The 25,956-nt window shown below is 48.6% G+C and overlaps 7 protein-coding genes across 7 annotated transcripts; 4 read left to right on the top strand and 3 right to left on the bottom strand.

Annotated features, from left to right (window-relative positions):
- The first annotated feature begins 1,029 nt into the window (after positions 1 to 1,029).
- On the top strand, positions 1,030 to 4,466 carry LOC128723627 (uncharacterized). The gene is made up of 3 exons (XM_053817391.1): positions 1,030 to 1,591; positions 1,681 to 1,867; positions 1,958 to 4,466. The coding sequence occupies exons 1-3, from the start codon at positions 1,030 to 1,032 to the stop codon at positions 4,464 to 4,466; spliced, it is 3,258 nt and encodes a 1,085-aa protein (XP_053673366.1).
- A 2,203-nt stretch (positions 4,467 to 6,669) lies between these two features.
- LOC128731502 (probable cytochrome P450 9f2) lies at positions 6,670 to 8,395 on the top strand. The gene is made up of 2 exons (XM_053824628.1): positions 6,670 to 6,890; positions 6,961 to 8,395. The coding sequence occupies exons 1-2, from the start codon at positions 6,670 to 6,672 to the stop codon at positions 8,261 to 8,263; spliced, it is 1,524 nt and encodes a 507-aa protein (XP_053680603.1). The 3' UTR covers positions 8,264 to 8,395.
- Positions 8,396 to 9,845: 1,450 nt separating this feature from the next.
- LOC128723617 (uncharacterized) lies at positions 9,846 to 16,163 on the bottom strand. Its single transcript, XM_053817378.1, has 5 exons — positions 14,580 to 16,163; positions 13,906 to 14,025; positions 13,715 to 13,795; positions 10,132 to 10,271; positions 9,846 to 10,059 (listed from the first exon to the last, which is right to left on the bottom strand). Exons 1-5 carry the CDS (start codon positions 16,161 to 16,163, stop codon positions 9,846 to 9,848), a joined length of 2,139 nt encoding a protein of 712 aa, XP_053673353.1.
- Positions 16,164 to 17,261: 1,098 nt separating this feature from the next.
- LOC128732003 (uncharacterized) lies at positions 17,262 to 20,998 on the bottom strand. Its single transcript, XM_053825161.1, has 5 exons — positions 20,840 to 20,998; positions 20,326 to 20,489; positions 18,695 to 20,245; positions 18,161 to 18,630; positions 17,262 to 18,096 (listed from the first exon to the last, which is right to left on the bottom strand). Exons 1-5 carry the CDS (start codon positions 20,996 to 20,998, stop codon positions 17,534 to 17,536), a joined length of 2,907 nt encoding a protein of 968 aa, XP_053681136.1. The 3' UTR covers positions 17,262 to 17,533.
- A 636-nt stretch (positions 20,999 to 21,634) lies between these two features.
- LOC128720253 (39S ribosomal protein L37, mitochondrial) lies at positions 21,635 to 23,003 on the top strand. Its single transcript, XM_053813912.1, has 3 exons — positions 21,635 to 22,158; positions 22,227 to 22,519; positions 22,588 to 23,003. The coding sequence occupies exons 1-3, from the start codon at positions 21,635 to 21,637 to the stop codon at positions 23,001 to 23,003; spliced, it is 1,233 nt and encodes a 410-aa protein (XP_053669887.1).
- Positions 23,004 to 23,562: 559 nt separating this feature from the next.
- On the top strand, positions 23,563 to 25,354 carry LOC128731330 (uncharacterized). Its single transcript, XM_053824440.1, has 4 exons — positions 23,563 to 23,663; positions 23,738 to 23,905; positions 24,072 to 24,226; positions 24,311 to 25,354. Exons 1-4 carry the CDS (start codon positions 23,563 to 23,565, stop codon positions 25,243 to 25,245), a joined length of 1,359 nt encoding a protein of 452 aa, XP_053680415.1. The 3' UTR covers positions 25,246 to 25,354.
- Positions 25,216 to 25,870, bottom strand: LOC128731331 (uncharacterized). The gene has a single exon (XM_053824441.1). It carries the CDS (start codon positions 25,732 to 25,734, stop codon positions 25,288 to 25,290), a length of 447 nt encoding a protein of 148 aa, XP_053680416.1. The 5' UTR covers positions 25,735 to 25,870; the 3' UTR covers positions 25,216 to 25,287.
- Between the last annotated feature and the right edge of the window lie 86 nt (positions 25,871 to 25,956).

Genomic DNA, 25,956 nt, shown 5'->3' with positions numbered 1-25,956 from the left:
GTTCGAGATGAAACCACTGCAACAGAAAGTCCGTTCGTTTTCGTAGTTTCCATGAACCCAGAAATGGTTCAAAGATCGACTATTCGTAGGAATCTGTCACCTTGGTTTCGGGCAGAGAATCAACGCAACCGTGTGTCGACAAGGTACGAGAGGCGTCGAAGAAGAAGTCGATCGCGACATCGTTCTGAACCAACCACTCCCCGTGATAGTGTTTCTCGTACATCGCCTTTTACGCGATTGAGAAGACTACCATCTAGATCACGATTTAGATCACCATTTAGATCACCATCTAGATCGCCCCCAAACGGTGAGGAATGCCAACGTCGTCGGAATTGCTAGATAGCACAGTCGACACCAAATTCCATGTACATGGGCACGTGATGATCCGATCGATAGCTGCTACCGATGGAAATAAATGCTGCTTCTATTAAGCATTATATGTTTTGTTCTCCTCAAACACAAACTGCTCTTCCAAATTGCTTTTACTGCTTAATGCACCATCCGCCAAACGTGCGCTTACGGGGGTTTCTGCAGTGTCACCCGGTAAACATTTGTTGCCGAATTTTTACGCTCCATTCGTCCATGTTGCTGACCGCGCTTGTCTATTTCCTCAAACTCACCGCCTGAGAGAACCTTTTTTCCTGATGAATCATCGAAAAAGACTCCCCAAACACGCCGCAGTCCAGCAGTGCCGTTAGCTTGCGCGGACACATTCGCTGATGGTCGCGGTTTTACCGGCTTTTATCAACACAAGGCTTCTCCCCTCTCTCTTTCGCTTTCTCTCTCTCTCTCTGTCTCTCTCTCCCCTCAAGAAGTGCTGGAAGAAAATGCACATCAGTACAAACATCACAATAAGCGACTCCGCGGAATGCTCAGTAGCAAAACCATCCGCCAGCAGGGTGAAATCCGCGCCAACGATCACGCGCTCAAAAGACGACCGCACCGCCCGTTTTCGGTCACAGTTACGGTCCGTGGTTGGTGTGGGCTGGTCGGGAACGAAACGGAAATCGTCGCGAAACCCGCGAAAATATGCCTCTAACCCAGAACGTACGCTGTTCCAGCGGTTTGTGGCCGCTAATCGTCATCCTGTTGCTCGTCCCGGGAGTGCTCGGAACACGTGTTCACGCAGACGAACACGTGGTCACATCACCCAACGTGCGGCAGTTAACCGCATCCGTCAACACGCGCCGGCTGGCAAACGTGCTCGATGATGCGTTCGTAAGCTTCTACGCCAAACCGCAGGACATCTTCGATGGCCAAGGCAATCCGGTCAGCGAAACGAGCTTCCTGATGGCGCAAAGTCTCGCCGGGACGTTCCTAAAGGTGGTGGCCGATTCAACGCAGCTTCACCTGCAAACAACCGCCGGTCGCAGTGTCGTCGGTGAACCGGATGATCATGAGCTGGTACAGATCCGTGCCACAGCCTGGCAAGCGTTCTACGATTGGGCACGCCGGGCCAGCGTTGTGCCAGTGTTTGTTCTCGACTACCCGCAGGACACTGGAGCTCCGTGGGATGCGAAACGTGCGCTTGCGATTTTATCCGCGGCTAGTGCGCTTGGAATCACGGAATGCCGCTGGCAGTTGGGAAATGGTAAGCAAATGGGCCACAAAATGGCCTCGAACGGACGATCAGACGATCACGCTAATTGAGGGTTTTTGTTTTTTCCCATTGTTGATTAGGACGTGTTGGTGATGCTACACAGTACGCGGACGATTTGCGAACCTTCCGTACGATGTTGAGTGCATTTCCACATCAACAATGGGCGATCGTAGCGTCCGAACTAAGCCCCGAGCTGGTTTCACTCGAAGAGGTGCAATATTTCCACGCCAACGCCGACAACCTCGTCGAAGCGATAACGATCACGAGGTAACGAGGATCACTTTCAACACGTGTTTGACGTCTGTCTATCTGTCTTTCAATGACGTCACTTCGACTTCTCTTCCCATCCTCGAATAGGCCATCGGCACACGGCAACGATCGATCGTGGAACTACACCACACTACAGCGCGAGATCCACCTGCGAGGGCTCTCCAGGCAACGCCTCCCAATATGGCTCGATTTGGATGCCCCAAACACGCTACCACCGGAGCTGACGTCCGTGTGCTGTGACCGATGCCTGCGGGAAGCGTTAGAGTACGCTCGAACGCTCGGTGAAGCCGCCCGAAGTGGTGTTAGCGTCGTCCTGAAGCCATTACGCCGCGAGGACATCCAGCAGTACACGCTCAACTACCTGATCGCGCTGCTGTACAAACGCACCGTCGGTCGGAAGGTGTTTCCGGTGACACTGGACGCTTCCGGTGGGCAAACGTCCGTGTACGGATACTGCACGCGAAACCGCACCGGTTCCCTAACGCTCGTCGTGATCAACGGTGATGAAACGGGTGCAACAAACGCCACGATCAAGCTGCCAACACGATCGTTATCCTCCGCCGTCGAGCTGTTCTTGGTAGGCGTTCAAGATGGCCGACCGGTGGTGAATAATCGCGCCCTTCCGGAGGACGGCATGCCGACGGAACTAAGCCCGGTCACGGCCGTGACAACGCTCGCGCACGGTGTTAGCTTTTATCTGCCCGCTGGAACCGTCCTGTTCGCGATCGTTCCCGGTGTGCAGGTGCGTGAATGTCGCCTCAATCGCGACGTTGCTCGCCAAACGGGAAGCTTCCAGCACGATCGCACCTCCACGGATGTGCTGCTCGAGCAGCTGATTGGCGATCTGCTCGAACAAGTGCCACTGGAACCGTTGCAGCGCAAAAAGCGCTCGCTGTTGCACCACGAACACCACCAAGTAACGGATCCGAAGCATAAACGTAAACGAGGGTTTCGCATTCGCGCGCCCACTCTTCCGGCACAAGATGGCGGCCTTGCGGAGAGTCTCTCGAAGGCGCTGGAGAACCCAACACTGGCACCGGCGGATGCGACGGAGCGCACCTCGCGTGGTCCTCGGCAAACGCAAGCGTACAAGCGTCGCCAGCGGCGCATCCGGCAGCAGGAAAAGCGCGTGGAAAAGCGCAACCTGCGCAAGATGAAGCACCCGTTGCGCGATCGCTCGAAGCGGGGTGGAGAGGGAGGGCGTCTGAAGGGGGGTGCTTTCCAGGCGCACGCCCACGAGCGGTTGTTGAAGCGAATGTCGGCCAAGCTGGCAAGCCGGAAGACGAAGCGTTCCTCGCTGGCGGAAGCGGTTAATGAGCCACCGAGTTTCACCGGAAGTGAGGAAGATGGAGAGCAGCTGGGACGGGAGGGTTTCCCGCTTGGTGACGTGCATTTGGTGATCTCGAAGGGACCGACCTCGGGTGAGCTGGATGAGGATGAGCTGATGGAGCGCGAAAGGGAAGCAGCGGTGGATGGACGCACGGTGGACGAACGGCGGATGGTGGTGGAGTACCGGAAGTCGGGCGAAAGTCGGCGGAAGGCAGCACGAGCAAGGAGCACGGTGGGGCGAAGACGAGTGACGATTAGTCAGCGAGATTTTCCACGCTTTGGACCGGGCCGGAAGTGGGCGGAAAGTGACGCGGCACGGGACGATTGTTCGAGACGTGCCACGGCGGGTAGGCGTGTTCCGGTGGGTGAACCGGAAGGACAGGAAACGACACAGTACGATCGGTTCATGACGATCCGACGGGAACAGGAAGCGGAAGTGGCTGTCGACGAGGAAAGTGCCCCAGCGAGTGAGGTTCAACGACCGGTAGTGCAGGAACAACACGACCCGGATGTGGCGCAGGAAATGGAAGTGACCGGAAGTGCGCTAATGGAGCAACCGGAAGAAGAGGAAATGAAGCTTTTTACACCAGCCCCAAGCAGGACGAGCGATGAATTTATGCCACGGCTTGATCCCACCACGGCCTGGTCACTGGAAGCTACCTCGGCTGACGTCACAGAGCTCGTGGAACAACCGCGTCATCATCACTTCCACGATCGGTATAAACGATCAGCTAGGGAGCTCGTTGCCTCTCAAGAAGTCGATCGGTTGGAGGACTTTTTCCGTACGAACGTAAAGCTGCAGCAAAAATTTGCCGAAATGTTCGATCTTCTGCTCGAAGCGATCGAAGAGCTGGAATCGGAAGAGAACGACGCCCACGAGGTGCTTTCCGATGACGCTGGTGATGACGTACGTGATGACGTGGGCGTTGAGGGGATGCATTTAAGGCGAACCAAGCGCAACGTGCTGCTACATCCACAATCGTGGGAATCACGTGAACGATCGAACACGATTCGACGGCAGCGTGGTTCCGAGGAGACGTCAAGTGAGAACCACATCTTGCCGGAAGTGGACCGGAACCATCGGCCGACGAGTGCACCGGAACCAAGCGAACCGGCGTCCCAAGGCGGGGACGGTGGAGACGGCGGAGATGGCGGAGATGAGGGTAAACCGGGGGCGTTTATGCTGCGATCGGTGGTGAATTTTATGCGCCGAGCGACGAGCGAATTCCATCAGCTATTTGCGGGGTGGTTTGGGAAGACGGCGTGAGGCTGAGAGGAGTTAAAATGGATTTGTGTAACATAGTAGGTACTTTGCTTGTAAGGAGAATAAAGTAGATTAGCAACTTAGCGATCTCGTGTGTGTGTGTGTGTGTGTGTGTGAGGGTGTTTCATCAGATTCATTGCAGTCTCCTCTCTCGATCGGTCTTCTTTGTGCAGCGGTTCGATAAGGGATGAGGGCTTTTTTCCGCTGCATACAGTGAAAAACTATGTGTTGTTTGATGAAGAGGTCACATAACAAACGACCAGCTTAATTTATCCTTATTGACTAGCATCAACGATGAGAACTTTGCCTACAACTAGTTGTAGAGCTTTACCTGGTTGATGTGTGTTTTTCCATGAAGTTTTGCTAATGGATCGTTTAACAGGATATACATGAAGTGAAGGCATTTTTTTAACTACGTAATACATGAATTTACAAACAGGGCATGATTTTAACCAAAGAAACGAAACAAATCATCATTGTCCCGTTCAAATTCCACCGTTTCATATCAATATTTTGTAATAGCAAGTTGCACTAAGAGATCAAGTGAACGCGCGTTGTTTAGACCTAAAAGATTAAAATAATTTCCGCATTTTTTACGAACGAATTAAAAAACACTTTCAAACGTGATTTTTGAGATCACATATAGTCGCAAAAAACATGCCAGTAAAGAGGGAATACACAATACCGTGTCTAGCAAAAATGGTAAAACAATAAGGATGGTAAGGAACAAAACCTACGCGCGCACTTTACGCGGGCAAAACGAGCAAATTTCTCACAAAAGTAACAGGAGAGCATACCAGCTAAGAGGCGGCATTTTTTCGGCATTCATCTGTGGTAACTGTAGTATTGTACTGTGGCATTGGCTAGCCAAAAGTTCAAACTCCCAATAGGTGGCGCTAATATTTTCATCGTTTGAAATATATCAACCGAACAAAATAGTTTTTCTTGCACTCTTTCACTTTCACTCACTGGACAACGATAATTGTGCTCGAAAAATTACTTTGACCATTCACCCATAAATGACGTGAAATAAATTCGTGAAACATTTCAAGCGTTTTAAACTTGTAGCGTTAGTCAATATCACAATTCAGTATAACAGTTCAGTTGCCAAGGTTGATTTCCGACAAATTATTTTACAATTTTTGCTAAGCACGATGCTGTGTATTCGCTCTTTTTGAGCATGTTCTTTGCGACTAGATTGCGTTCTTGACATTGTGTGTTTATGTTTTGAATAATTCCTATAAATTTTTGCAATTGTTGGCTACTTTTTTATACAAGCTACGTTCTAAAATCAAGTCGAAGTTCAATCTACAATGTCGTAAATACTTAACAGGATTTTTCAAATGATCAAAAACGTTAGTAACGTATGCGAATGTCTGATTTTCCGTATCTTCGATGAAATAACAAATTGAGCCTACTTTTACTTGTCCCTCGTGCAATAAGCATGTGGCGAACAGTTTTCTTTGACGAAAATAGATACGAAGATATGTTTAGTTATACGGATTCTTTTGATGACCCATCGAAAAGAAATTGTTTATTTTGTCCATAGTAGATTAAAGTTTATAACAATTTGAATCAAATGCTTTACAATTGTATAAATTTGAATACAAGTTTGTTGGTAGCTTTTAGTGAAATTTGAGTAAACAAATACTTTGTATTTGAAAGCTACTGGCATTCGGAGAAATAACAACGTTTGCTGAAAGCACGTGAAATGCACCTTTTGTGCATTCACAAATCGATCTACCTCATTAAGTACAAAGATGTTTCAAGCGCTGAGTATAATTTCTTTCATTTTAATTTAATCTTGAGTGAATGATTTATTTGAAGCCTGAAAATAAATAACATCCCATTCAAAATTAAATCCACGAGCATTTGTTTACGTGTGAAATATTTCATAGCGATATAAACGTCACTAACGTCTCCAAACATGTTTTGTTTACTATTTTAAAACGTCGTGTTTTGACGTTACTCTGAAGCCGGTCAGCTGATCACGAACGTGAAGTACGGCCATACGTTTTCGCATGTTACACGAAGTAGGTTAAGGCTAGTACATTTTAACAGGAAACTAACAGGTACGATTTTCGAGAATATCTACCTGTTCACTCTCGGAGTGACCCACGCTCGCCCACGGCCATTGTCCGGGTGAAAACGCGTCTCTCGTTAGTGTTTATTTACGTACGAGCACTCTCCAACCGCAACAAACAAAATGAACCAAGAGGACCTGTACTGGTTCACATTCATTCTCGTGACGTTGCTGGGGTTCTTCACCTACAAGCTGCTCACTCGCCACCGTGCTTACTTCCGGTTGCTGCGTGTGCCACACGAAAAGCCCCACTTCCTGTACGGCAATCTAGACGACGTGCTCAGCGGTAAACTTACGACCGCGGAGAAACTCGAACAGTACTATCGGAAGTTTTCCGACCATGGGTAAATGTCACGTGCAATCCTGTTGTTCAACTAGCATGCCTCTGACCGTTGCACCTGTGTTCTTCCACAGATTGTTCGGCTTCTTCAACTACATGACACCGACACTATATGTGCGGGATCCGGCACTCGTACGGGAGCTGCTGCGACCGCAGATGGACCATTTTGAAAGTTACGGTTATTTCCTAGACGCCGAGAAGGATCGCTTTCTCGGAAGCCAACTACATTTGCTGAAGGGAGCCGACAAGGCACCCAAATTGGCCGCCTTCATCTCCCCCATCTTCCAGAGAGCGAACACACTCGAAGGGTTGGATGGTGCAACGCGACAAAGCTGCAAGGCATTGGTGCAGTTTATTGCGTCCCGCGTCGACCTGGAGTTGGAGCTGAAAGCCATCTTTCTCAAGCATACGCTCAACGTTTTCGCCGGTATGGCCTTCGGCAAGGAGCTGAATACGTTCCAGGATGAATCGGACCGGTTTTGTCCCGTTGCCAGTGGTATGGCGTACGGTGCGAATCCAGTGCAGGTGATCAAAACGATGGCGTTCTATCTGGCACCGGGCCTGATGCGAAGTATTGGCGTACAGTTCACGGACCGGCAGGAACTTGATTACCTCGTTCAGCAGTACCAGCAGGCAGCATCAAAGGCTGGGACACGATCCATGGCACGGCTGCTCAGTGAGGCGAACGAGCGATTACAGCAGTCTCGGAAGCTGTCCGACGAACAGTTGACCGCCCAGTGTGCCACGTTCTTCACGAAAGGTTTCGAGCCAACGCTGAATTTGCTGTCTTTTGCCGCGTACGAGCTCGCCCAGAACCAAGAGGTGCAAGCGAAACTGTATGACGAGCTGCGCCGTACTGGCAACGCCTCAGATAGCTCCACTGGTGTACCACCGTTCGAGAAAATCCGCTCACTTCCGTACCTAGAAGCCGTTGTACTCGAAACACTTCGTAAGTGGCCCCCACATCCGCTGCTGGTTCGAGAGTGCACCAAAGCGTTCACCATTCCAGCGGCCACGAACGGAGACCGAACAGCAATCCCACTGGCGGTGGGAGATAAGCTTTACCTATCGGTTTGGGCTTTGCACCGAAACCCGGACTACTATCCGGAACCTGAGCGATTCGATCCGGAACGTTTCGTCAATGGCGGTGACGCAAGTGCCACCCGTTCAGATACATTCCTTCCGTTTGGTATTGGTCGTGGATGCGCGGGTCAAGCGATCGTCAAGCTAGTAGTGAAGGCTACGCTAGTGGCATTGTTGCAATGTTTCACGCTTAAACCCGGGGAACGCACGGCGGAACCGCTGAAGCTTATTGAATCGGCTTCCTCGATGGAGGCGCGAGATGGTTTCTGGATACGACTGCAACCGCGATCGTAAAACGACGAAAAGAAACGCACTTCCTGCACGCACAGTATTTTGAAACTATTTTTTTGCTCCTTAGAGCTCTTAGTAAAATGTACCGTAAGAAAAACAATAAAATATTGTTTATGTAAACTTTTGTTTACAACCCACAAAAAAAACTATGGTCTTCAGCTGATTATTAGGAAATAGATGAGAACACGACAAAGAATATCTAGAATAAGATCCTTTAACAATGTGCAGCAAATTAAAGGTTTAAGGGACTGATTTCCCTCTTGAAGTGGAGGCAGTACAATCGCAAAGCGATTAACGATCACACTTTCAATGCAGTTTCGAAAACAACATATTCAACATTTCATGAAATGGCTGAATAAATGTAACAGGAGAGCATACCAGCAGAGAGGTAGCATGTCATAAGATTCGATCCGAGTTGACGATCTCAAACATTCAAAACCACTTAAAATTTCTTTCGATCCAATGCGAGCTGACGATCTCAAAAATTCAATACCACCTCGAAAAAAACATCCACCTTTTCATGAAATTTTTGCACTAAAGTAACAGGAGATCATACCAGGAGAGAGCTAACATTTCTTTCGATCCGATTCGAGTTGGTGATCTCGGAGTTTAAAGACTTACGTGTCCGTCGCTTAAACCAGTGTTCGGCCTATAGGACGATCGCATTAACGAGCGAACTGTAACGATAATCATGGCCAATTTCAGCAAGCATGCTGAGCTTAAGCGAGAGAACAAATAAAAATAAGTAAAAGCAAACATTTAAGTTGTACTGTTATTTATTTTTTCTTGAATCTATCTAGTAGTGTGTAGAGTATACAAATTTCTGCAGAAAACTTTGTTCATATTTATCCACTCTATCGATGCACGCGCTCGTTTACTCTGGGATGCCTCCTGAAGCTGATTTGCACACCGTGCTAGACTCTTTACAATATTGCTACTGTTTTAAAGTTTTGCACGCGCAATGTGCATCCACTCGTTACTAGGACACAAAATCCACAATTAACTAGCTAATGAAACCGCGATCGTACATGTTTTGTTTTGCACAAATCCGCCCTCTGTCTAGATTCATCGTTACGAAAACCGAACTAGCCTTCTCCAGAACCCGTTCTTAGAAAATATACACAACGATTATGCGAATCCTCTACCGCATTCTGCATAGAGTGGTTACACGCCGATACTATTGCCAATATAATTAAAGTGGCTTGCGACGATCGTTCATAAAGCTTCTGCAGGTTCAGTTCTCATCGTTGTCAGCTTTCTCGCCCATATTCTAGCTTTCTCAGCTTCTTCCTCCGTACGTAAAACTACGTAAAATAATCTCCGCACATCAGTTGCTCACGTACATATATATATATATACTTATATCACATTTGGATAACAATTTTTCCTAATAAATTATTCGATTTGGTACGATCTCGCGAGCGCTCATGTTGCGGATTATCTCATTTTTCCTCGCGATCTATCTCTCTCTTTCTCTTTCATGCACACATACAACACACACACACGCATAGACGAGGAAAAACACACTCGTTAACACATTTAGACTTGGTACGCCTAAACACAGTGCTGGGCAAGTGGATCCAATCTACGTCTTGAACCGGCTCTCACAATCCCGCTGGTAGCGTAACCGGGCTGATTCGCGCTCCTCGGCATCCAGATACCAGAGCGTGATGGCGTACCGGGTGCGATGGGCTGGCTGCACCTCATGCGGGTTCCGTCGGTCAGACCAGAAGAAGAGTATCCGATCGAACATTGGTTCGATGTCGGCAACGCGATCGTTGCATCCTTCCGGGAAGATCCTTTGGGGAAAGAAGTATGAGATGAGATCAATCGTGCAGCATTGGGGCCAGAAGCCTTGACAGGACACTTACCTTAGCAAACCTCCACTCTCCCGAACGTCCCAGTCCAGGTTGAGATAGTAGATGGCGGTTATGCAGCGGCCGTCCCGGTTTGGATTGTCGACATGCTTGACGTAGTGAGAGCCGGAGCCAGGATAACACGCGACCATGGCCTGCAAGGACGAATAATTGTGCAATCATTCAACAGATGTATTAAGCCCGCATACCCGCATGTAATAAACAATAAGAGTTCTTGAGCAAAATGGCGTACTCTCCCTGAAGATGGCAATGTCCTTCATTTTGGCGAATAAAAGAATCAAACCTGAATCTCCGTGAAGTAGAGATACGGAAAGGCAGACCATGCCATAAATATCCCACACAACCGAACCATTAAGCCGTACCTGCTGATAAAGCGCATTTTGCGCTATTTTCGAAGGTGATTTACCGAAGAACCAAACGGGGTGAAATCCATCTTCCACACACACACCGTCGGAACAAACCCACCTTGCAGTACCACATGCAGTTTGAAGTCCGACGTTTGTTCCTTGGGTGATGGCGTACGTGACCACCGCCTCGATGTAGGCAAGAAGCGCAGAAAAAGGGCTTGCGAGCACTGAGCACTCGTAAGACCCAACCATTCGGTGAAGATACCGAGCCCTTTCGTTTTTCTTGTTTTCCCAGTGGCGTTGTGGTTGCGCCCGTGAATATGGTTGTATGCAGGGAGAATGGTGGCCCATGGCTGATGTGGGGTGTGTCGAAGGGTTGGCTGTTATCAGTGGGGTGCAGCGTCCTTCATGCCCGGTGCGCACGGCCAAAGGGAAACGGCCGATGATGGTTAATGGATCGCACTGAAGCCGTACGTTAATTTCGAGAGGGAATCGCTTGCAACTGCAGCTTGAGACCGTCGTATAATTCAGGTGCAGCCTTAATTATACATCTGCAGGAATATTGTAATGCCTACCTTCCAGCAAGCAAAGACTTTGGGCTTTTGTCGCTGTGAACGCAACCACTTCGATGCATTGTGTCGGTAGGCATCTTGGTACTTTTGAATGGAACCCTTCATTGACAAACGTATTTTTTTTTCTTCCCGCGGAATAATCTCGATAAGGAGTGCAACAGTGATACATTCGAGAATGAATAACCAACAAAGGTGTGCACCTGATGAGGTGATAACACACTTCCGTCGTTAGTGCACGACGAAAGTACACTCGAGTCTGTTAATATCTTTTTGCAATGAATACGATTTCATCAATCATATGGCAATAAATCATGCTTTGCATGTTTGTACTACCAACATTATTTACTGTCAAATGCTACATACAAAATATATGTAGAAGCGAAGGGGACGGTTTCACATTTGGATGATAATAAGACTACTGGTGATTATTATGTAAGATCCAGAAAAGTTTCTCTTCTTCAATATGATCTAATCTACAGGATATTACAAAGTTTATTCTATACTGTTTCAACTAAAGATCATTACTATTAATCTACTACTTTTTAAGTACAGTGAGAACCAACAATCAAGAATGCAAACAAAGGACTTGACAAGAGTTGTTTAAAAAGAATAAATAAGGTAGAATTCAGACATGATTTGAAATTAAAAGCTACATAACTTAAAATAACTTAAGCAACAACTGTTGCCAGTTTGTCACGTTTTTAAAACTTCAACAACTTTTTTTTCCCTTAAACAACCATTGATTAAACCACTGTTTCAAGACACCACACTTTTGCTCAGGTAGTGATTTAATTGGGCTGGTATTCGCCTGCCAAAGGGAAGCAAAACTCATAATAAAAAGCATCGCTAGCCGTCTCTGATAAGCTGAGGTTCGTTAGGATGTTAGTTGGGGGTTGTTAATGGGTTGATGGGAGCTACAAAAATTGTCACCTCTGTTTACACACCCACACTTGATGTCCTCTTCCCTTCTTACAGTCTTCCCTGTTAGTCCGTTCCCCTTTAGCGAGGTAAACCATTTGTGATCGAATCAAAAAACCATGCATCGATAAACGGACGGCGATTGAGAACAAATAAAACCATCCATCCAACCGCGATACGGTTTGGTTTTTTTGTTTTGTGTTGATTTTACAACAAAATCTCATCAAATCGTGTAAGTGACCCTGTCTTCGTTGTGTCATCAATCACGTTTCGCTGATTGTGGCACGTTTGGATCTCCCATCAGGATGCGGATGACGATTCGAGATTTGGTATGTAGCTGAACAAAGTGAGTGAGAGAGAGAGAGAGAGAATCATCCAAAGTAGGACGAATTTCAAGCAGATGAATCAATCCCGTAGGATGATGAGTTATCGTGAGAAACAAAAATTGAACCCCATCAAACCAGGGCAGCAGATAAGGATGTACTACTTATCATCCCTGGGACCAGGTTACCGGTACATTATGGATAAAATCCAGAGATTTACACTATTGTTTACCGAAACTAAGCCAACCGATGGTGACCGTGAAACTGGAAATGGTGGTGGTTTAAATTTGTCGCACAAAAGAGCGATGTCCCAGAGATCCCTGAGCCGCAATTACCTCAGACACGCATGTCAGATAACACGAATAGAGTGGTTGGTTTGTTGAGGGGTTTCCTGGTCTTTCCTTGTATTCAATACCATTCCTCATTCCCTCTCGAAACTCGTGGTCCAGGCAGACAGGAAGGTTGTGAAAGTGTGGCCTTCCGGTGGCCCTGAGTACGGTCATTTCTGTGCGCTACGTGACCATATCCGCATATTCCGCGTCCCATTGGGAAGAAGGGGAAACACACGGTGCGGCTGTGTAAAGTTTACACATATGCCTGTAATGACGCTGGCCAAGGTTTCCGCCGCCATCCCTGCGTACTCCTGAACTATAACAAGCTCGATGGCATCCACCAGATAGATAGGTACTGAAGCAGAGATAGAGCGGGAGAGGACTACGAGCAAAGCAGCTGTTGAGTCTTCTTCGGCAAGTAATGCAACCGCGGGATAGTGAAGATCATCGTAGCCAAGAAAAGGTTCAAAAACGAACGAAAACATTTGCGGAAGGCAATTATTGCAATGAAAGGAAAACGAGGTACCAACGAGCAACGAAATCCGGTTCGATCACAACGCACGTGTCTAGGAAGCAGCTAGGAAAAAGGCCAGACAAAAGCAGTCATAGAGGGTTGCAAAATCGGCACGTAAGCCATCAAGAAATTGTCCCTGAACCCGTGGCCAAGCCAGGATGACGAAAGAGATAGAGAGAGAAAGAGAGAGAGAGAGAAAATAGAAAGAAAAGTGAACGATGCCGGAGACACCAGTGCTCCATAACCTGGGCTAACTAATGGGCTTAACCTAGTCAAGAGCCACGAGGTCATTTCGGGGGTGAAGAAAGAAAGAGAAAAAGCCATCGAAAAAGGCGGGAAGAGAGAAGGAGACCGCAAAAAATGGTTCGTGCACGTGTCCGCTCACGTACGCACATCCGGATCGATGTTGCGCGACATAAAAATTATGCCTTTTTGTCTCCCGCGGACGACGCAAAGCGCAGTGCGTGCTCGGAAGCACGTGCTGTTTTCGAGCTGTTACTTGATTTTGCTTTTTTCGGCGTGTTGGAAATGAAAGGATCCCACGGGTTTTGTGTCGGCAGTTTCAACATACCTTCGTTCGCTCCTTGATGTTGTATCGGCCAAGTTTGCCGTTGTTTTTCATTCGTTTGCAATTGGTAATGACGGCGTCGACCTGCGAAGAAAAGAATCGACCAACGAAAGGGGAACATTATTAACACCGGAGGCAACAATCTAGACAAAATCAGCAAAATGGGGGGCAAGTTTCCACATGCCAACACTTACGCGGTTTATGAGGTATCCGATGCTGCTGCAGCCCGGTTCCTTCCCACCGATCCACGTGATTTTGTCCCCTCGAATGTGGCGTAGATTGTTTCCGCCACGGTTCGATACCAGTTGCCCGTCCTGGGAAAATCAATGTGAATTACTGAAACGTCTTTCCTCATAAAATACGTGAACTAGGCTAGACTGAAAACAAATATATGCTCAAGTGGAACTACATCCTAAAGCTTTCCAAGACAAACTGGAAGGTATTTTTTTCCACTGCTTTCACAGAAAGAGTAAAGAAGAACGTTTTGCCTAGTAAGAACTGAGAATCAGTATGGAAATGATAAGATAACAAAGGTGCACATGTAGGAAGCTTGAGGTGTACTACGGTTATGTTGGAGATAAATGCTGCGAAAATGCAAAAAGCAGCATGGTGACAATACGCAAAGATAAAAATGATAGCCGTATGTTCTTATCATTTAATAGACATCGAAAAGACGAGAAAGCGCAGACCTTTAATGAAAGGACAAAAAAACCACTCGGCTGTATAAATAAACCAAGCAGGATTTTTGCGCCGATTCGCAGATAACAGATGTAGCAACTCCGTTTTTCTCGAAAGCGTACGCGATGTACAAGCTGTACGATAGTACAATGCAGTAGTGAGTGCACTATGGACTAATCTGTTTACTTACCCTAAATACTCCGGATGAATACATTCCTGTGACCTCCTCCAGCACTTGCAGGCCTCGTTCTTGGCCAAGAAAATTATCCAACACACACACGCCGTACTCGTTCATGTCCCGTATCAAACTGCGGCAGGCTTCGTCCAAACTTTCACTGTCCAAATCAAACCCCCCATCGGTCACTTTCGCACTCGAAGCCGCCGTAATACCCGCTGACGTGGTGTCGCTAATTTCGACACCCAATCGTCCACTCGGATCCGTGATCCCGTTCGTAGCACTATTTCCCGTGAACAATCCCCTCGAATCACTGCCATTTCGGCGGTCCTGTACTGCCCCCAGCAACAGGGCACTAGCACTATCCACTTTCGACAGCACAGGACCTTCGACATTACCGGTTCCGGTGGCCTGCCGGAGCAACGCGGCCAATTGCTGTTGCTGCTGGTGCACTTTGGTCACGCGTTGGTCAAGCTGCTGAGCCTGCTGCTGATGCTGGGGTTGCTGTAGCAACATCACGCTGCCGGACTGTGTGATCGGCATGGTTGGTTCACCAGCCGCGAATGGGTTGCTTTGATCGAACACTAAAACCTGTCCGTTGTCTTCGCAACCTTCACCACCGTCCTCCAGCAACAGTATCGAATCGTCAACGAAATTGTTGTTGGTAAGCAGCACCGGTCCTGCCGCACGATTGTTATTTTCCACCCTGCCACCCGTAATGAACGGATCCTGATGCAACCGCTGCTCGGTACCGTCGAACACGTTCAGGTTGTTGATGTTGTTGAGGAAATTGTTCTCGTTCAGGATATGATCAACATCGAGCTGGTCGAGATCGGCGAGCTCCTCCGCGGACGCGAGCGCATCGATCGGGAATAGCTTTGAAACTGCGAGCTCGTTCAGGAACTCGTCACCGCTATCGCTGCCATCGGAAGATACGGCCGGTTGGTGTGTTCGCGCATTCGTCGTTTCCACCACCCCAATCAGCTCGGTTGTTGCTGCCGGAAAATCCCCGCTGTCACGCAACGGAGTCTGTGCCGGAGGGACCGTCGCTGCGGTTTGTGGGCTTAGCGCGGCTGAGGAAGGGATGGTCGCGGCTGCAACAGCAACAACAGCGTGCTGATTGGCGGGAGGTTGTGTAGTGCCGATGTTTACATTCTTCACCGACGTCGGAACGATGGTGTTGGTGCCGCCGATCGGAGCCAGCATTTCGGCACGTACACAAAAACTGCCCTCGTTTTGCGGTACGCTGGAGGTGATGAAAGCACCGCCTAGTTGTTGCTGGTGTTGCTGCTGCAGCTGCTGCACGGTATTAAAGGTCTGCGGAAATTGCTGCAGTGGTATCGCGGCCATAGGTGAAGGCTGCGCCAGCTGGTGGATGGAACGGCATTCGATCTTGTGCACCTTCCAGTCGAGCCGCTGATGATCGACCGAACAGTAGTACGCAATCTGGCAGCGGCTGCATCGTCGCAAACCCTCGGTCACACGGCAGATCCGACATTGGTGCTGAAAGTGGCGATGCTGCTGCACTACCATCGTTGGGGCACTTTGTGGGTTTGGGTGCAGATAGTCCGTGAAGTGCTGGTGAGCACCGTCCTCCATAACTGTAGCTCCTTCAAAGGACGAATTTTGCCTGGCTTGCAATTCGCCCAGATATCCTCCGTCCATACACTGCGTAACACATGCACACGCAAGCTAAGTCAGTAACAGGCACTATTGTGCAGAGCACCGCAATCACATAAGTGCAAAAATGGTACGGCTGTGCGAAAAATGGATCCGGAAAAGAGCACACACATTAGGACATCTTGAGCGGCCACAACATAGGCCCTACGATAGTTACCGACACAACAGCGGACACTAGCAAGGTAGTTTGGCGAAGAAATGTGGGATTGTTTTGCCAATGTTTTGATTATCGAAGCAGTCACCGAAGGCGGCCTTGCTTGACATTTCTCGGTGATCCCCTGCGCACTTTCACGGCTGCGGCCACCTTCCGTCGCCTCTGCTGCTATCGAGGGGGACACTCTTCTAAACCAGCCCTTGCCAAACGGTGACACTCTTCTTTGCGCTTTCACCGTCGCCGTCGATACGGACGGGATTTTCACAATTTGACCGACAACGACCTTGCGTGCGCTGGCTTCATTTGCCTCTTCCGGGGGTTTTCTGTGCGTAAGCACGGTACGGCTCTTGTTGCCTCACTTCACTGTCCGAGACCGTACGCATTTCTACTGCGTTGGTACAACCATTCGTCGGATGTTTACGTCCTATTATGGGATGGTTCCGCAACACAACATAAGCGCCAGCACAGCTTGTCGATGCGTTTCGTATTCTAATCACACACGCACGCATATCCTGGACGGATGCGAACGATAACGGCTCAACACAACGGGCATAGTATTTGCAGGACACCTTGGTACCTTTGGTTTGTTAGGGTAACGATGCACTTGAAATTATTTTTCTCCATCCATGGCAGAGCGTTCCGCACGCACGGTCTGAAGCGCCGAACAGTGCAACGAGCTGTCAAAATGGGCTGCAGGTGTGTGCGTGTAACGTTCGTCTTCGTCAGGTTCGAACCAGAGCGCTGGTTCGCGCACTGCCCATTCAAATAGCGTACTTTTTTTTATTTCAAATCAACCAAAACGACAGTATTTCTCTTGAGGAGGAAATAAGATGCAGTCACATTTTCATACATTTGACGAGCGCTTCTTACAGCTATTGTTTATTTTCATTCATTCCACTCACTGTCTAAGATCCTTCACGCACGGCACAGATTGCGTGCGGTAGCGAAAACGAAAAGTGTACTTTCAGCTGCTTAATTTCGTTTATCATTACGTTTGCTGCTGTCACGTTGTATTTCGTTAGCAGTAGCACACCGATAATTTCTTCACATTCCACCATAGTTTGCTTTTTTTCTTTTCTTGGAGGACTGAGTTTCAATAAATAATACTTATTCCAGGTTTTTGTTTCTCTGTTCTTTAACTACTCCCTAAACACGCTAAGCCACCGTTAAGCTTATTGTAGTGCAGTCGATAAATTCGCCGACAACCGGTTGAGTATGCGAGCAGGAGATTATTGCTAGTGGCAGCAGCGGTGGAAGCTGATGATGAAAACCCGCCTGGTGGTTCGTGCTGCGCGTTGTGCAGATGATGCGCCGATCCGGTACCACTCCTGACGCCAGCAGCCTGTTGCTGCGAGTTGGATGTGATGTTCATCTTTGGATTGGACATGGACGAGGTGCCATTATTGAGCGTGGCGGAAGAGTGGGAGTTGCGTCCTGTGCTTAAGTTGGACGATGCCGGTTCACGGGTTTGCATCAACGCTGCCGCCGAAGAGGAAGAAGACGGAATGCCCCCAGAAGAAGAGTGCAACAACATCCGTTTGGCATCCCAAACGCGTATCGTACCGTCCGCACACGAGGACACAAAGTGACTACTGTCCGCACTCCACGTGATGCAAGTGATGGCTGCAGTGTGATCCTTCAGCTCAGTCAACTGTGAACCAGCTGTGAGATCAAAGATTCGCACTCGGTTTTCCTCGCCTGAAAAGCCAACAAATTGCAGCATGTTATAAATGAATGCGTTTCCCTGCTGATGCAAGCTTACCTCCTGCGGCAAGATATTTCCCATCGGGACTGAAGCAAATCCTTTGTACCGGTTGTCGGCAGTCAGTAAATATTCGCAGCAGCTTTCCGCTGGTAACACACCACAAACGTACAGAGAGGTCGGTCGATCCTGTCGCCAGGTAGTTGCCGTTAGGGTGGAACGCAACCGTATCCACATCCTGCGTGTGGCCCACATACATCTGCAACGGAAACCGTCGATCGGTGGACCATAGTCGAGCCGTAGTATCTCGTGAGCCCGTGGCAAGGTATAATCCCGTAGGGCTTTCCGTTACACTCCAAATAGGATGGTTGTGTCCACGGTACACCGCCCTGCAGGTGTAATCTGTGCCTACCCAAGCACGCATCGTACAATCCCGCGAAACGCTCATCAACAGTGGGCCGTGTTCGGAAAACAGCAGGTCCGTCACGGCGTTGCCGTGTCCCCGCAAAGCTAAACCACCGGTTTCGGAACTGCAATAAAACGTGATAGAAAATGTGACCAGAATGTCGTCCATGCACAATGATTAAAACTTACAAAGTATTCTCCAGGCAGCGTTTTTCTAGAAACTGCTTCCATCGTTCCCGTTTGGTCAAACGACGTTTGTGCGGTGGCAGTAATTTGTTTACTCGCTCAATGTCCGATGGCGTTTTGAGGTCGAAAATGCTCCCAATTCCGTCGTCCAGCAGGGACGTGCCATCACAATGCCCACTTCCGTCCGCTATTCGGGCGTTCACTTCATCTTTGTCGCCAGCATCCCCAACGCTCTCATCATCGGATTCCTCCGATTCACTAAATCTACTATCACAGGAAGTCACATTCCAACAGCACTGCTGGTCGCGAAAGCAAGCGTACGGTTTTCGGCCTCTCTGCGTGCTACGATTCGTTGACCAGAGCATGATGGTTGAGTCTTCGAAGCCGCTAGCTACGTGGCAGCACCCGGGATCGATGGCCAGACTCGTCAGCTGGTGGCCAACGTTTTCTAGACTATACACGCAAAGTGGCCGCTGATAAAGGGAGAGCTTTTCCACACTTTCCTTCAACCGTCGCAACCGTTCGCGGCCGCTCATTCGTGGGAACATTCCATCCAAACCAGCACCAGTATCTTCTTCTTCATCCAGCGGCTGCTGCTGTGGTGAAGTTTCGCATTGAGTACTTTTCAAATCCTTAACCAAGCTCTCGTACTCATCGTCATCGTCGTCCTCAAGTCCTGCCACCGAGCTTACGCGGTCGTTCTTCAGTTGTCCGTTCTCTGCATCGAGCATTCTGAACCGTACGTATTGGGGGCTAAATCCGTTCAACAAGAGATACCGCTCGTTTTCCCGCTCTGTATGCTCAGTAAAATCATATTCGTGATTTGCCAACGCGGAAACCGCGTCGGAAGGATAATCTACTTCCATCGGGGTGCTATCCCCGTTTAGCTGACCATTCGTAGTACCAGATCGTACTGCTTGTGTTCGTCCATTCATACTCGTCCGTACCGAACTCGCCGTGCCCGGGTGAAAGTCCGTAAAGTTCTTATCATCCGATGTGTCGAAGTAGAACCACGTGCGCAACGCTTGCAGGATAAGCGAGTGACCGTATTTGGCTAGATACTGCCGCATCACGGCGATTGAAGTCGAACGTAGACGCAATTGCGTCTGACAGGACCGGAACTGCACCACCAGGGGTTCACTTTCACAGTCCTGAAACCGCACAATTTGGGACAGCTTATGGATCATCCGCCTATACGTTTCTGTTCGCGCCGAATCGGAAGGGCGACCGGGGGAAAAAACTATGGCGGAATTTTGTACAGCTGCGGCAGCTGCCGCCGGCAGGAATGATCCCGCGTCCGATAAAACCGATGAATTGTCGATGGTACCGTTAATTTTCTGTTGCGACAGTAGGTGCATTGGGGACGAGCTAGGCGGAACTGAGGAGGGCTCTACTTTACCCACTAGCGGGGCATGCTTCCTTAGGAATTCGATTGCCGGCCGCCAATCGCGCCCCTTCAACATCTCGATGTACAGATGGCAAAGCAGTGGAGGAATAATCTCACTCAGTTCCGTGCGTATTGCTTCCGGTTGACTTCGAATGAACTTTGCGAATCTGTGAACCGGAGAGAAGGACCGTGATTAACCATGGATATCTAAGCCGCGAACACCGGCAGCTCCTGCTTGAATACATACTTGGCAAAATGTTGTTCCACCTGTGTCATGTTCGTATTCAGGCAGATGTTCGAGTACAGAAAACTATTCACCACAGATGTGTCGTTCTTGATGGCAGTGTTCATCACGATTTGCTCTGTTGATTGCGTGAGAATGAGATCCGACTTTCGGTAACGATCGGTATCCTGGCAATAATAAGGAAAGAATGAATCAAAGTACTGTAATGTAGCAACAAAATGTGACTGCCTGATAAGTCTCAACACGGTTGCACTTTGCCTGGGACACTTGAGAACGGAATGTTAGAATTTTCCCGAGAATGGCTACGGGAGGACGCGAGGTTTGGTTAGGTTTGTGCCAATTGTTTATTATGCACCGCGAACTGTTCACATTGCTTCACTGTTCGACTGAAGGCATGGGGTGCTATGAACATCGCTGCCGGATCCGAGATGCGGTTTATCTAGAGAAACTGGTTTCCACGACAGAAATACACGATCCGCAGGATACCACCGCGGCTCAGCCGGAGCCTTGCACTTACACTGTAGTTGCGCGCTTTTAGATAGGATCCCACGATGCTGCGGATAAGATCGTTCTTGGTTTTACGGGACTTGCTGGTACCGCCGTTGTTGCTGCTGCTGCTACCACTGCCGCCGCTGCTGTTGTTCATAGCTATTGTTGATCTTTTCGCATCAGCCATCTTTCTTCTCGGTGTTTTCCCATTCGTACCTCCACGCACCGAAACAACAGGAATCCAAAACGCGGCTGGGCAATTTCTTGTTTGACAGTTCCAGGATAAGTAGGATACGCTATGTACGCGCCTGAGCAGGAGAGAGCAGGATCGCACGCGCTATAGCAACTGCCAGAGCGAGATGCACCACCACGCAGGGAGAAGAAAAATAACAGACAACAAACTGTCATCGAAGCTGCCAAAAGTCAATCGGATCAGTGCTGCCAAAACATTGAGCCTTTGCTAAAGCCTGATTTGTTGCAAATCAACAAGTAACGCCTTTAGCATATATCGACTTAGGAACGAAAAGTTGGCAACTTGCATCTAGGGCATAAATTTCAATTTCAGAGCTAAAATCAACAATATAATTTCCGTGGGTTGCAATAATCAATAGATTGCTTAATTCTCGTTTCGTTGATTGAAACGAGCCCGGTTATGACATTACTTGATCATACTCGTCTGTTATGAACTTCGATCAAAGCAAAACGTCAAAACAGAACTGTGTGCGCAAAAAAGCCGTGCAGTTTACGTCTCGTGTTTATGCTCCGGGTTATTTAATCACTGTTTATTTCGTGAATTTCTCCTTTCCATACCAGCCAAGCCAAAATGCGTCTGACTAACGCACTTCTACGGCAGCATATTGATTTCTTTTTCAAGAAGCATTGGCTTCGACAAGGAAAACGAGTGCCGAACAGCACTGGAGCCGAGGAAGAATTAGTCGCTCGCGGCATTTCTGTAGTGGATCCAAAGACGCTTATCAAAGAAGTACGTCCTCGGGAAAAGTTCAACATTCCCGGCATGGTACCACCGTCGGTAGCTTTCGATGAAACTCATCCATTGTGGCATTCGCAACCGGCGTACGTGTTTGGTAACACGAATCTCTTGTTGGAAGGAGTCCGCCAGGCACAGAACATATTGAACACGACGGTTTTTGATGAACTGCCTATGAAACTCGAAGAAAAACTCGAAAAAACAAAGCTGACCACCCAACTGGATCGATCGATGCAGCAGGCTGTACTGTCGGCGTTGGTGTTCGATACGGAACAAGTAAAAACGGCTGTCGTAAAAGTACCAGAACGTCCAGCATTCAAACTACCTCGCACATATGGCATTTCCGAGGGACGGAGAAAGTGAGTATTTCATATCACTCAAGATGGGGTTTGAATATTTTAAATGGTTTGTGTTTGTATATTTTTAGCAAATTAATTCTATCGAAGCTACTCACTCATTGTGAACGTTTCGCTGGCTGGACCGTGAACGCCAACCGAAGAGTTGTCTACGATACTCGTGTTCTTGTTCCGCTGGTAAAAGCTGATGAAAAAATTCTACTGAATGTAACAACGGAACAAATGATCATATCACATGAGCCTTTGGAGCCTCTCGATACTTCTGTTTACCGACCACTCGACCTGGAAATTCCCTCTTTGTTTCCATTGAAAGAAACGGTTTCGCTACCAGTGGAAAACATTTACGATTGGAGGAACGATTATCGTAAGATTGTCTAGAGATGCTTTGTTGTAATAATCGTAAGCTAAAATATGTTCTTCAAACATTTTCAGCCATTAGTCGCAATTATCAGCTGTCCCATCCTCACACAGTGCTGATCCACTGCTCACCGAGCGACGTGAAGAATATTACTGAGCTTCCGGTTTCGCGCGACCAGATCGAAGCTCGAACGATGATGAAAGCTTTCGCCGTAGCGGCTGCCCGAGCCCGTCAGCTATACGGTGACGATGTAACAGCGTTGCCCCATCCAGTCACAGTGCAAGCCATTCAAACGGACAGTAAGACGTTCCACTTTAGTGTGTATCAGCTGAATACACTAGATTTGAGCTCAACTACCGACAGGAATATGTGGTTCCGTAAGTCACCGCTCGATCTTTACACCCAATGCGGCTACATCGTTGGCAAGCCTACCCTGGAGAACTACAACAAAGATGTGCTGCGGTACTTTGCAACATTCTATTCAAACTAGCGTTTAGTATGCAAATAAAGTAAACGTTATAGCATTTTAAAATTTAAGTAAATCGTGTTAATTTCTTTTTCTATTACTACAACAAGAAAACGATTCTAGGCAAACCGAATAAATAAATGGCAGTGTAAAATAGCGCATAAACCGCACGTGTACATTACGCACACTCACGGATACTTGCTCCAAACGCCAAAGAAAATCAATAACCCCCACGAACTGCGCCTCGTGACCGCGTGTAATGCTGGCATGGTTTTCCCGCGATTCTTTGCGACCCAAGCAACTCATACCACATGATGCATAGACCAGCAGTCGGCACTTATGCTTGCTTAGGGGAATGTAGCGTATTGGCTCTGGAACAGCGCAGAAACCAAGCGAGCTGCATTGCCCAGTTAGACAGTAATACATCTGGACGTGGTGTTGTGGCGAGTGAAGAAGCATTGCGTGCATATCACGCGCGCTACGGGATTTACGAAAATCGATCTAACATTCTCCAGCGTGGAATACGAGAACAAAAAAAAAGCAACTCTATTACAGTGAATTCCAACGTTTCGAGTGAAGTAAAATGAGCAAATCTCCGGCCAGCGTGGCGTCATCAGACGAAACTCACAGTGCTAGCGATGAGTCGTTGGTCATTTCAGCTGCCAACTCGCAAACATCACTCAAGTACTGTAGCAAGTGTTCGATAGTTTGCTATTTTCGGGTCATTAGATTCCTATTTTCACCCTGTCAATTCACAGATCAATCGGAGTGACGAAAGCGGTCAAGAAAGGCCCCAAAGATGAGCTATCGGGTGCAGGGGCTGCTACGGCGGCCAAAGAAAGGCCACCTTGGCGTCCTGCTAGCCTGACCGCCGTCCCATCTCACCCGAAACCGGACATCAAAGCACGGCTGCTGGAGGTTTCAAAGTGAGTGTCGCCAGCGGCGAGAATTCAACGACGCTAAGTTGGGAATCTGGTTCTATTTACGATGTGCCATCCAAAAATAGCACCCAACTGTGCTCCCACCGGGAGGCGATCGTGTAGTTGCAGGGGTGTGTATAATGATGCCTTTCGGTGCATTTTATTTTCACAGACGTATGCGTCGCGTTAATGCAGTGGTGCAGACGGATCCTGTACACACAAAACTAATGCGTGAAGCGTCCACCGACGAGCAGACCGATCTGGTTGCGATGGTTGACGAGGAAATATTGACCGATGGAAATCTGGTGGTGCGTGAAGTTGGCAACCGTAAGTAGCAGCTCCCGGACATGAAGGCGTTGATGATTTTCAGCTCTGCGTTATTAATCCTCGATTGTGTTTTCTGTTTCATAGTGATACTGACACACTCGGTAGCGCAAATGACGGATGGAGTAGAAACCTGTGACAGCGGTACGCAAACTGCCGTACCACGGAGTGGCATTTCTTTCCGGAAGTTCCTGGAACCGTTGCCTGGAAACGAGTCGCTTGCAACCGCTGCCGTTGGGCCGATAAGCGTGTTTGTGGATGACGAAGTGGACACTTCGAGTGTGGAGCAACTTCGGAGTGCTTCCAATCGGGTGGAAAACCTCGAAGATGGCGAAAAACTCGATGAGCCCTCTGCTACGGAGCCCGAGGAACCTTGTTCCTTGCAGAGCGGTTCCGATAGTGCCAAGGAACCGAACACACCAGACCTGATCAGCGCCACAGTCGAAGGTGATCCGTCACCCCATCGGACAGCGAACTTACTCGAAACACCCACGTTTGCCGCGTGGCACAATTTAGACTTCTCCGACGAGGAATCGGAAAGCTACGTGCCGCGTGAACTGCCGCGTCGTCCGATCGGCGAAGGAGACCGTCCTTGGGCCGAGTTTAAGGACCTAGTCATTGGTTCTCGAGTGGCCAACATGCGCCTATCGCCCGTTCCCCCGAGAAGGCCTCGTGGACCCAACCAGAAGACTGTGACCTGGAGCGATCGGCAGCATCGAGCTGTTTCGAAGTTGCTCACCGAAGCTTCCGCCCTTGTCGACATGTTTGATCATGTTTCCCTACTACTGGGACCGGACATCACACTCCATAAGCTTCCTCCACAGCAGGAGTTCCATCTGCCGCCCGCCAAGTGGGAACCGTTGCTGACGAAATCTTGCGATCTGCTGGAAGAAAAGCTGGCCCAAGTATGCAATCTGTCACTGAGCGAGTTGGAAATCACCTCATCAGCGTTGGTATCAACGACACCACTAGCATCCTGTCCAGCACCACTGCTCTCCGACTTAGGATCGGATCATATCTAACTCGATTGCTCACAGTATTCTGATTTATTTACCCTGAAGTGATTATCCTGTTTTCGACAGTAATGCCACAACTAACCCAACTGTACACCACCACGTTACCCCATCGATGGATGCCCTCAGCCCGGTACTACGCTGGCCGTTGCAATCATTCTCGTTGCATTCCTCGCAAGCGGCCATTTGGTACAGTGAATTAAACGCCTCGTTGCCCTGTCGGGATAGCAGAGCGCACTCTCCTCCGATGGCACAACCACGCCAGATTCGCTCCGAGGACGTGTTGGAGCTTTCTACGAGTCGTTTGTACCCGCAGACAGGTTGTACCGGATGGTTAGTGCTGAACGCCTGACAAGTGATGGTCTCCAACACGCTGATGTCATCGCAATTTAGATCACTACCGTCGGTGCTGCAGCTGTAGCACTGCAAACCGTACGTCGTTGGAATGAGCAACGTTACAGCGACCAGCAGTAGGTTGATCGAGCGTATGCACCACATCCTGGCTTCCTGGCAAGGTTCGTTCACGGTGCGATGTGAATAGCTACTGAATGTTGGGAGTAGTCCGTTCGGGAGGTTTGAATCTCTTCCTAAATGCGCTGTCGAAGCAACTGAAACTCGGCACTTGAAACTGGGACAGCAAGATAGTCGGTTAAATCCTAAAGCAACCGGAAGATGCACCTAGTGGCTATCAGCAGCTTTTGAAGGCCGCCAGCGATCTAC

Source organism: Anopheles nili, chromosome 2 (genome assembly GCF_943737925.1).
Source record: "Anopheles nili chromosome 2, idAnoNiliSN_F5_01, whole genome shotgun sequence".
NCBI lineage: Eukaryota > Metazoa > Arthropoda > Insecta > Diptera > Culicidae > Anopheles > Anopheles nili.
The sequence above is the reverse complement of the archived record's forward strand: the minus strand, read 5'-3'. Positions and strand labels throughout refer to the sequence as shown.

Excerpts from the sequence above, each read along its gene's own strand:
- LOC128723617 (XM_053817378.1), bottom strand. The coding sequence starts at position 16,163 with ATGGAGGACGGTGCTCACCAGCACTTCACGGACTATCTGCACCCAAAC. Across the intron at positions 14,026-14,579 it reads ATTCATCCGGAGTATTTAGG|GACGGGCAACTGGTATCGAA; the intron begins GTAAGTAAACAG and ends TGATTTTCCCAG. Across the intron at positions 10,272-13,714 it reads ACATCAAGGAGCGAACGAAG|GCCATGGTCGCGTGTTATCC; the intron begins GTATGTTGAAAC and ends TCGTCCTTGCAG.
- LOC128720253 (XM_053813912.1), top strand. The coding sequence starts at position 21,635 with ATGCGTCTGACTAACGCACTTCTACGGCAGCATATTGATTTCTTTTTC. Across the intron at positions 22,159-22,226 it reads ATTTCCGAGGGACGGAGAAA|CAAATTAATTCTATCGAAGC; the intron begins GTGAGTATTTCA and ends GTATATTTTTAG. Across the intron at positions 22,520-22,587 it reads CGATTGGAGGAACGATTATC|CCATTAGTCGCAATTATCAG; the intron begins GTAAGATTGTCT and ends AAACATTTTCAG.
- LOC128731502 (XM_053824628.1), top strand. The coding sequence starts at position 6,670 with ATGAACCAAGAGGACCTGTACTGGTTCACATTCATTCTCGTGACGTTG. Across the intron at positions 6,891-6,960 it reads CGGAAGTTTTCCGACCATGG|ATTGTTCGGCTTCTTCAACT; the intron begins GTAAATGTCACG and ends GTTCTTCCACAG.
- LOC128732003 (XM_053825161.1), bottom strand. The coding sequence starts at position 20,998 with ATGGCTGATGCGAAAAGATCAACAATAGCTATGAACAACAGCAGCGGC. Across the intron at positions 20,490-20,839 it reads TAAAAGCGCGCAACTACAGT|GATACCGATCGTTACCGAAA; the intron begins GTAAGTGCAAGG and ends TATTATTGCCAG. Across the intron at positions 18,631-18,694 it reads CGCTGCCTGGAGAATACTTT|TTCCGAAACCGGTGGTTTAG; the intron begins GTAAGTTTTAAT and ends GTTTTATTGCAG.
- LOC128723627 (XM_053817391.1), top strand. The coding sequence starts at position 1,030 with ATGCCTCTAACCCAGAACGTACGCTGTTCCAGCGGTTTGTGGCCGCTA. Across the intron at positions 1,592-1,680 it reads CCGCTGGCAGTTGGGAAATG|GACGTGTTGGTGATGCTACA; the intron begins GTAAGCAAATGG and ends ATTGTTGATTAG. Across the intron at positions 1,868-1,957 it reads GAAGCGATAACGATCACGAG|GCCATCGGCACACGGCAACG; the intron begins GTAACGAGGATC and ends ATCCTCGAATAG.
- LOC128731331 (XM_053824441.1), bottom strand. The coding sequence starts at position 25,734 with ATGTGGTGCATACGCTCGATCAACCTACTGCTGGTCGCTGTAACGTTG.
- LOC128731330 (XM_053824440.1), top strand. The coding sequence starts at position 23,563 with ATGAGCAAATCTCCGGCCAGCGTGGCGTCATCAGACGAAACTCACAGT. Across the intron at positions 23,664-23,737 it reads AACTCGCAAACATCACTCAA|ATCAATCGGAGTGACGAAAG; the intron begins GTACTGTAGCAA and ends GTCAATTCACAG. Across the intron at positions 24,227-24,310 it reads GGTGCGTGAAGTTGGCAACC|TGATACTGACACACTCGGTA; the intron begins GTAAGTAGCAGC and ends TCTGTTTCATAG.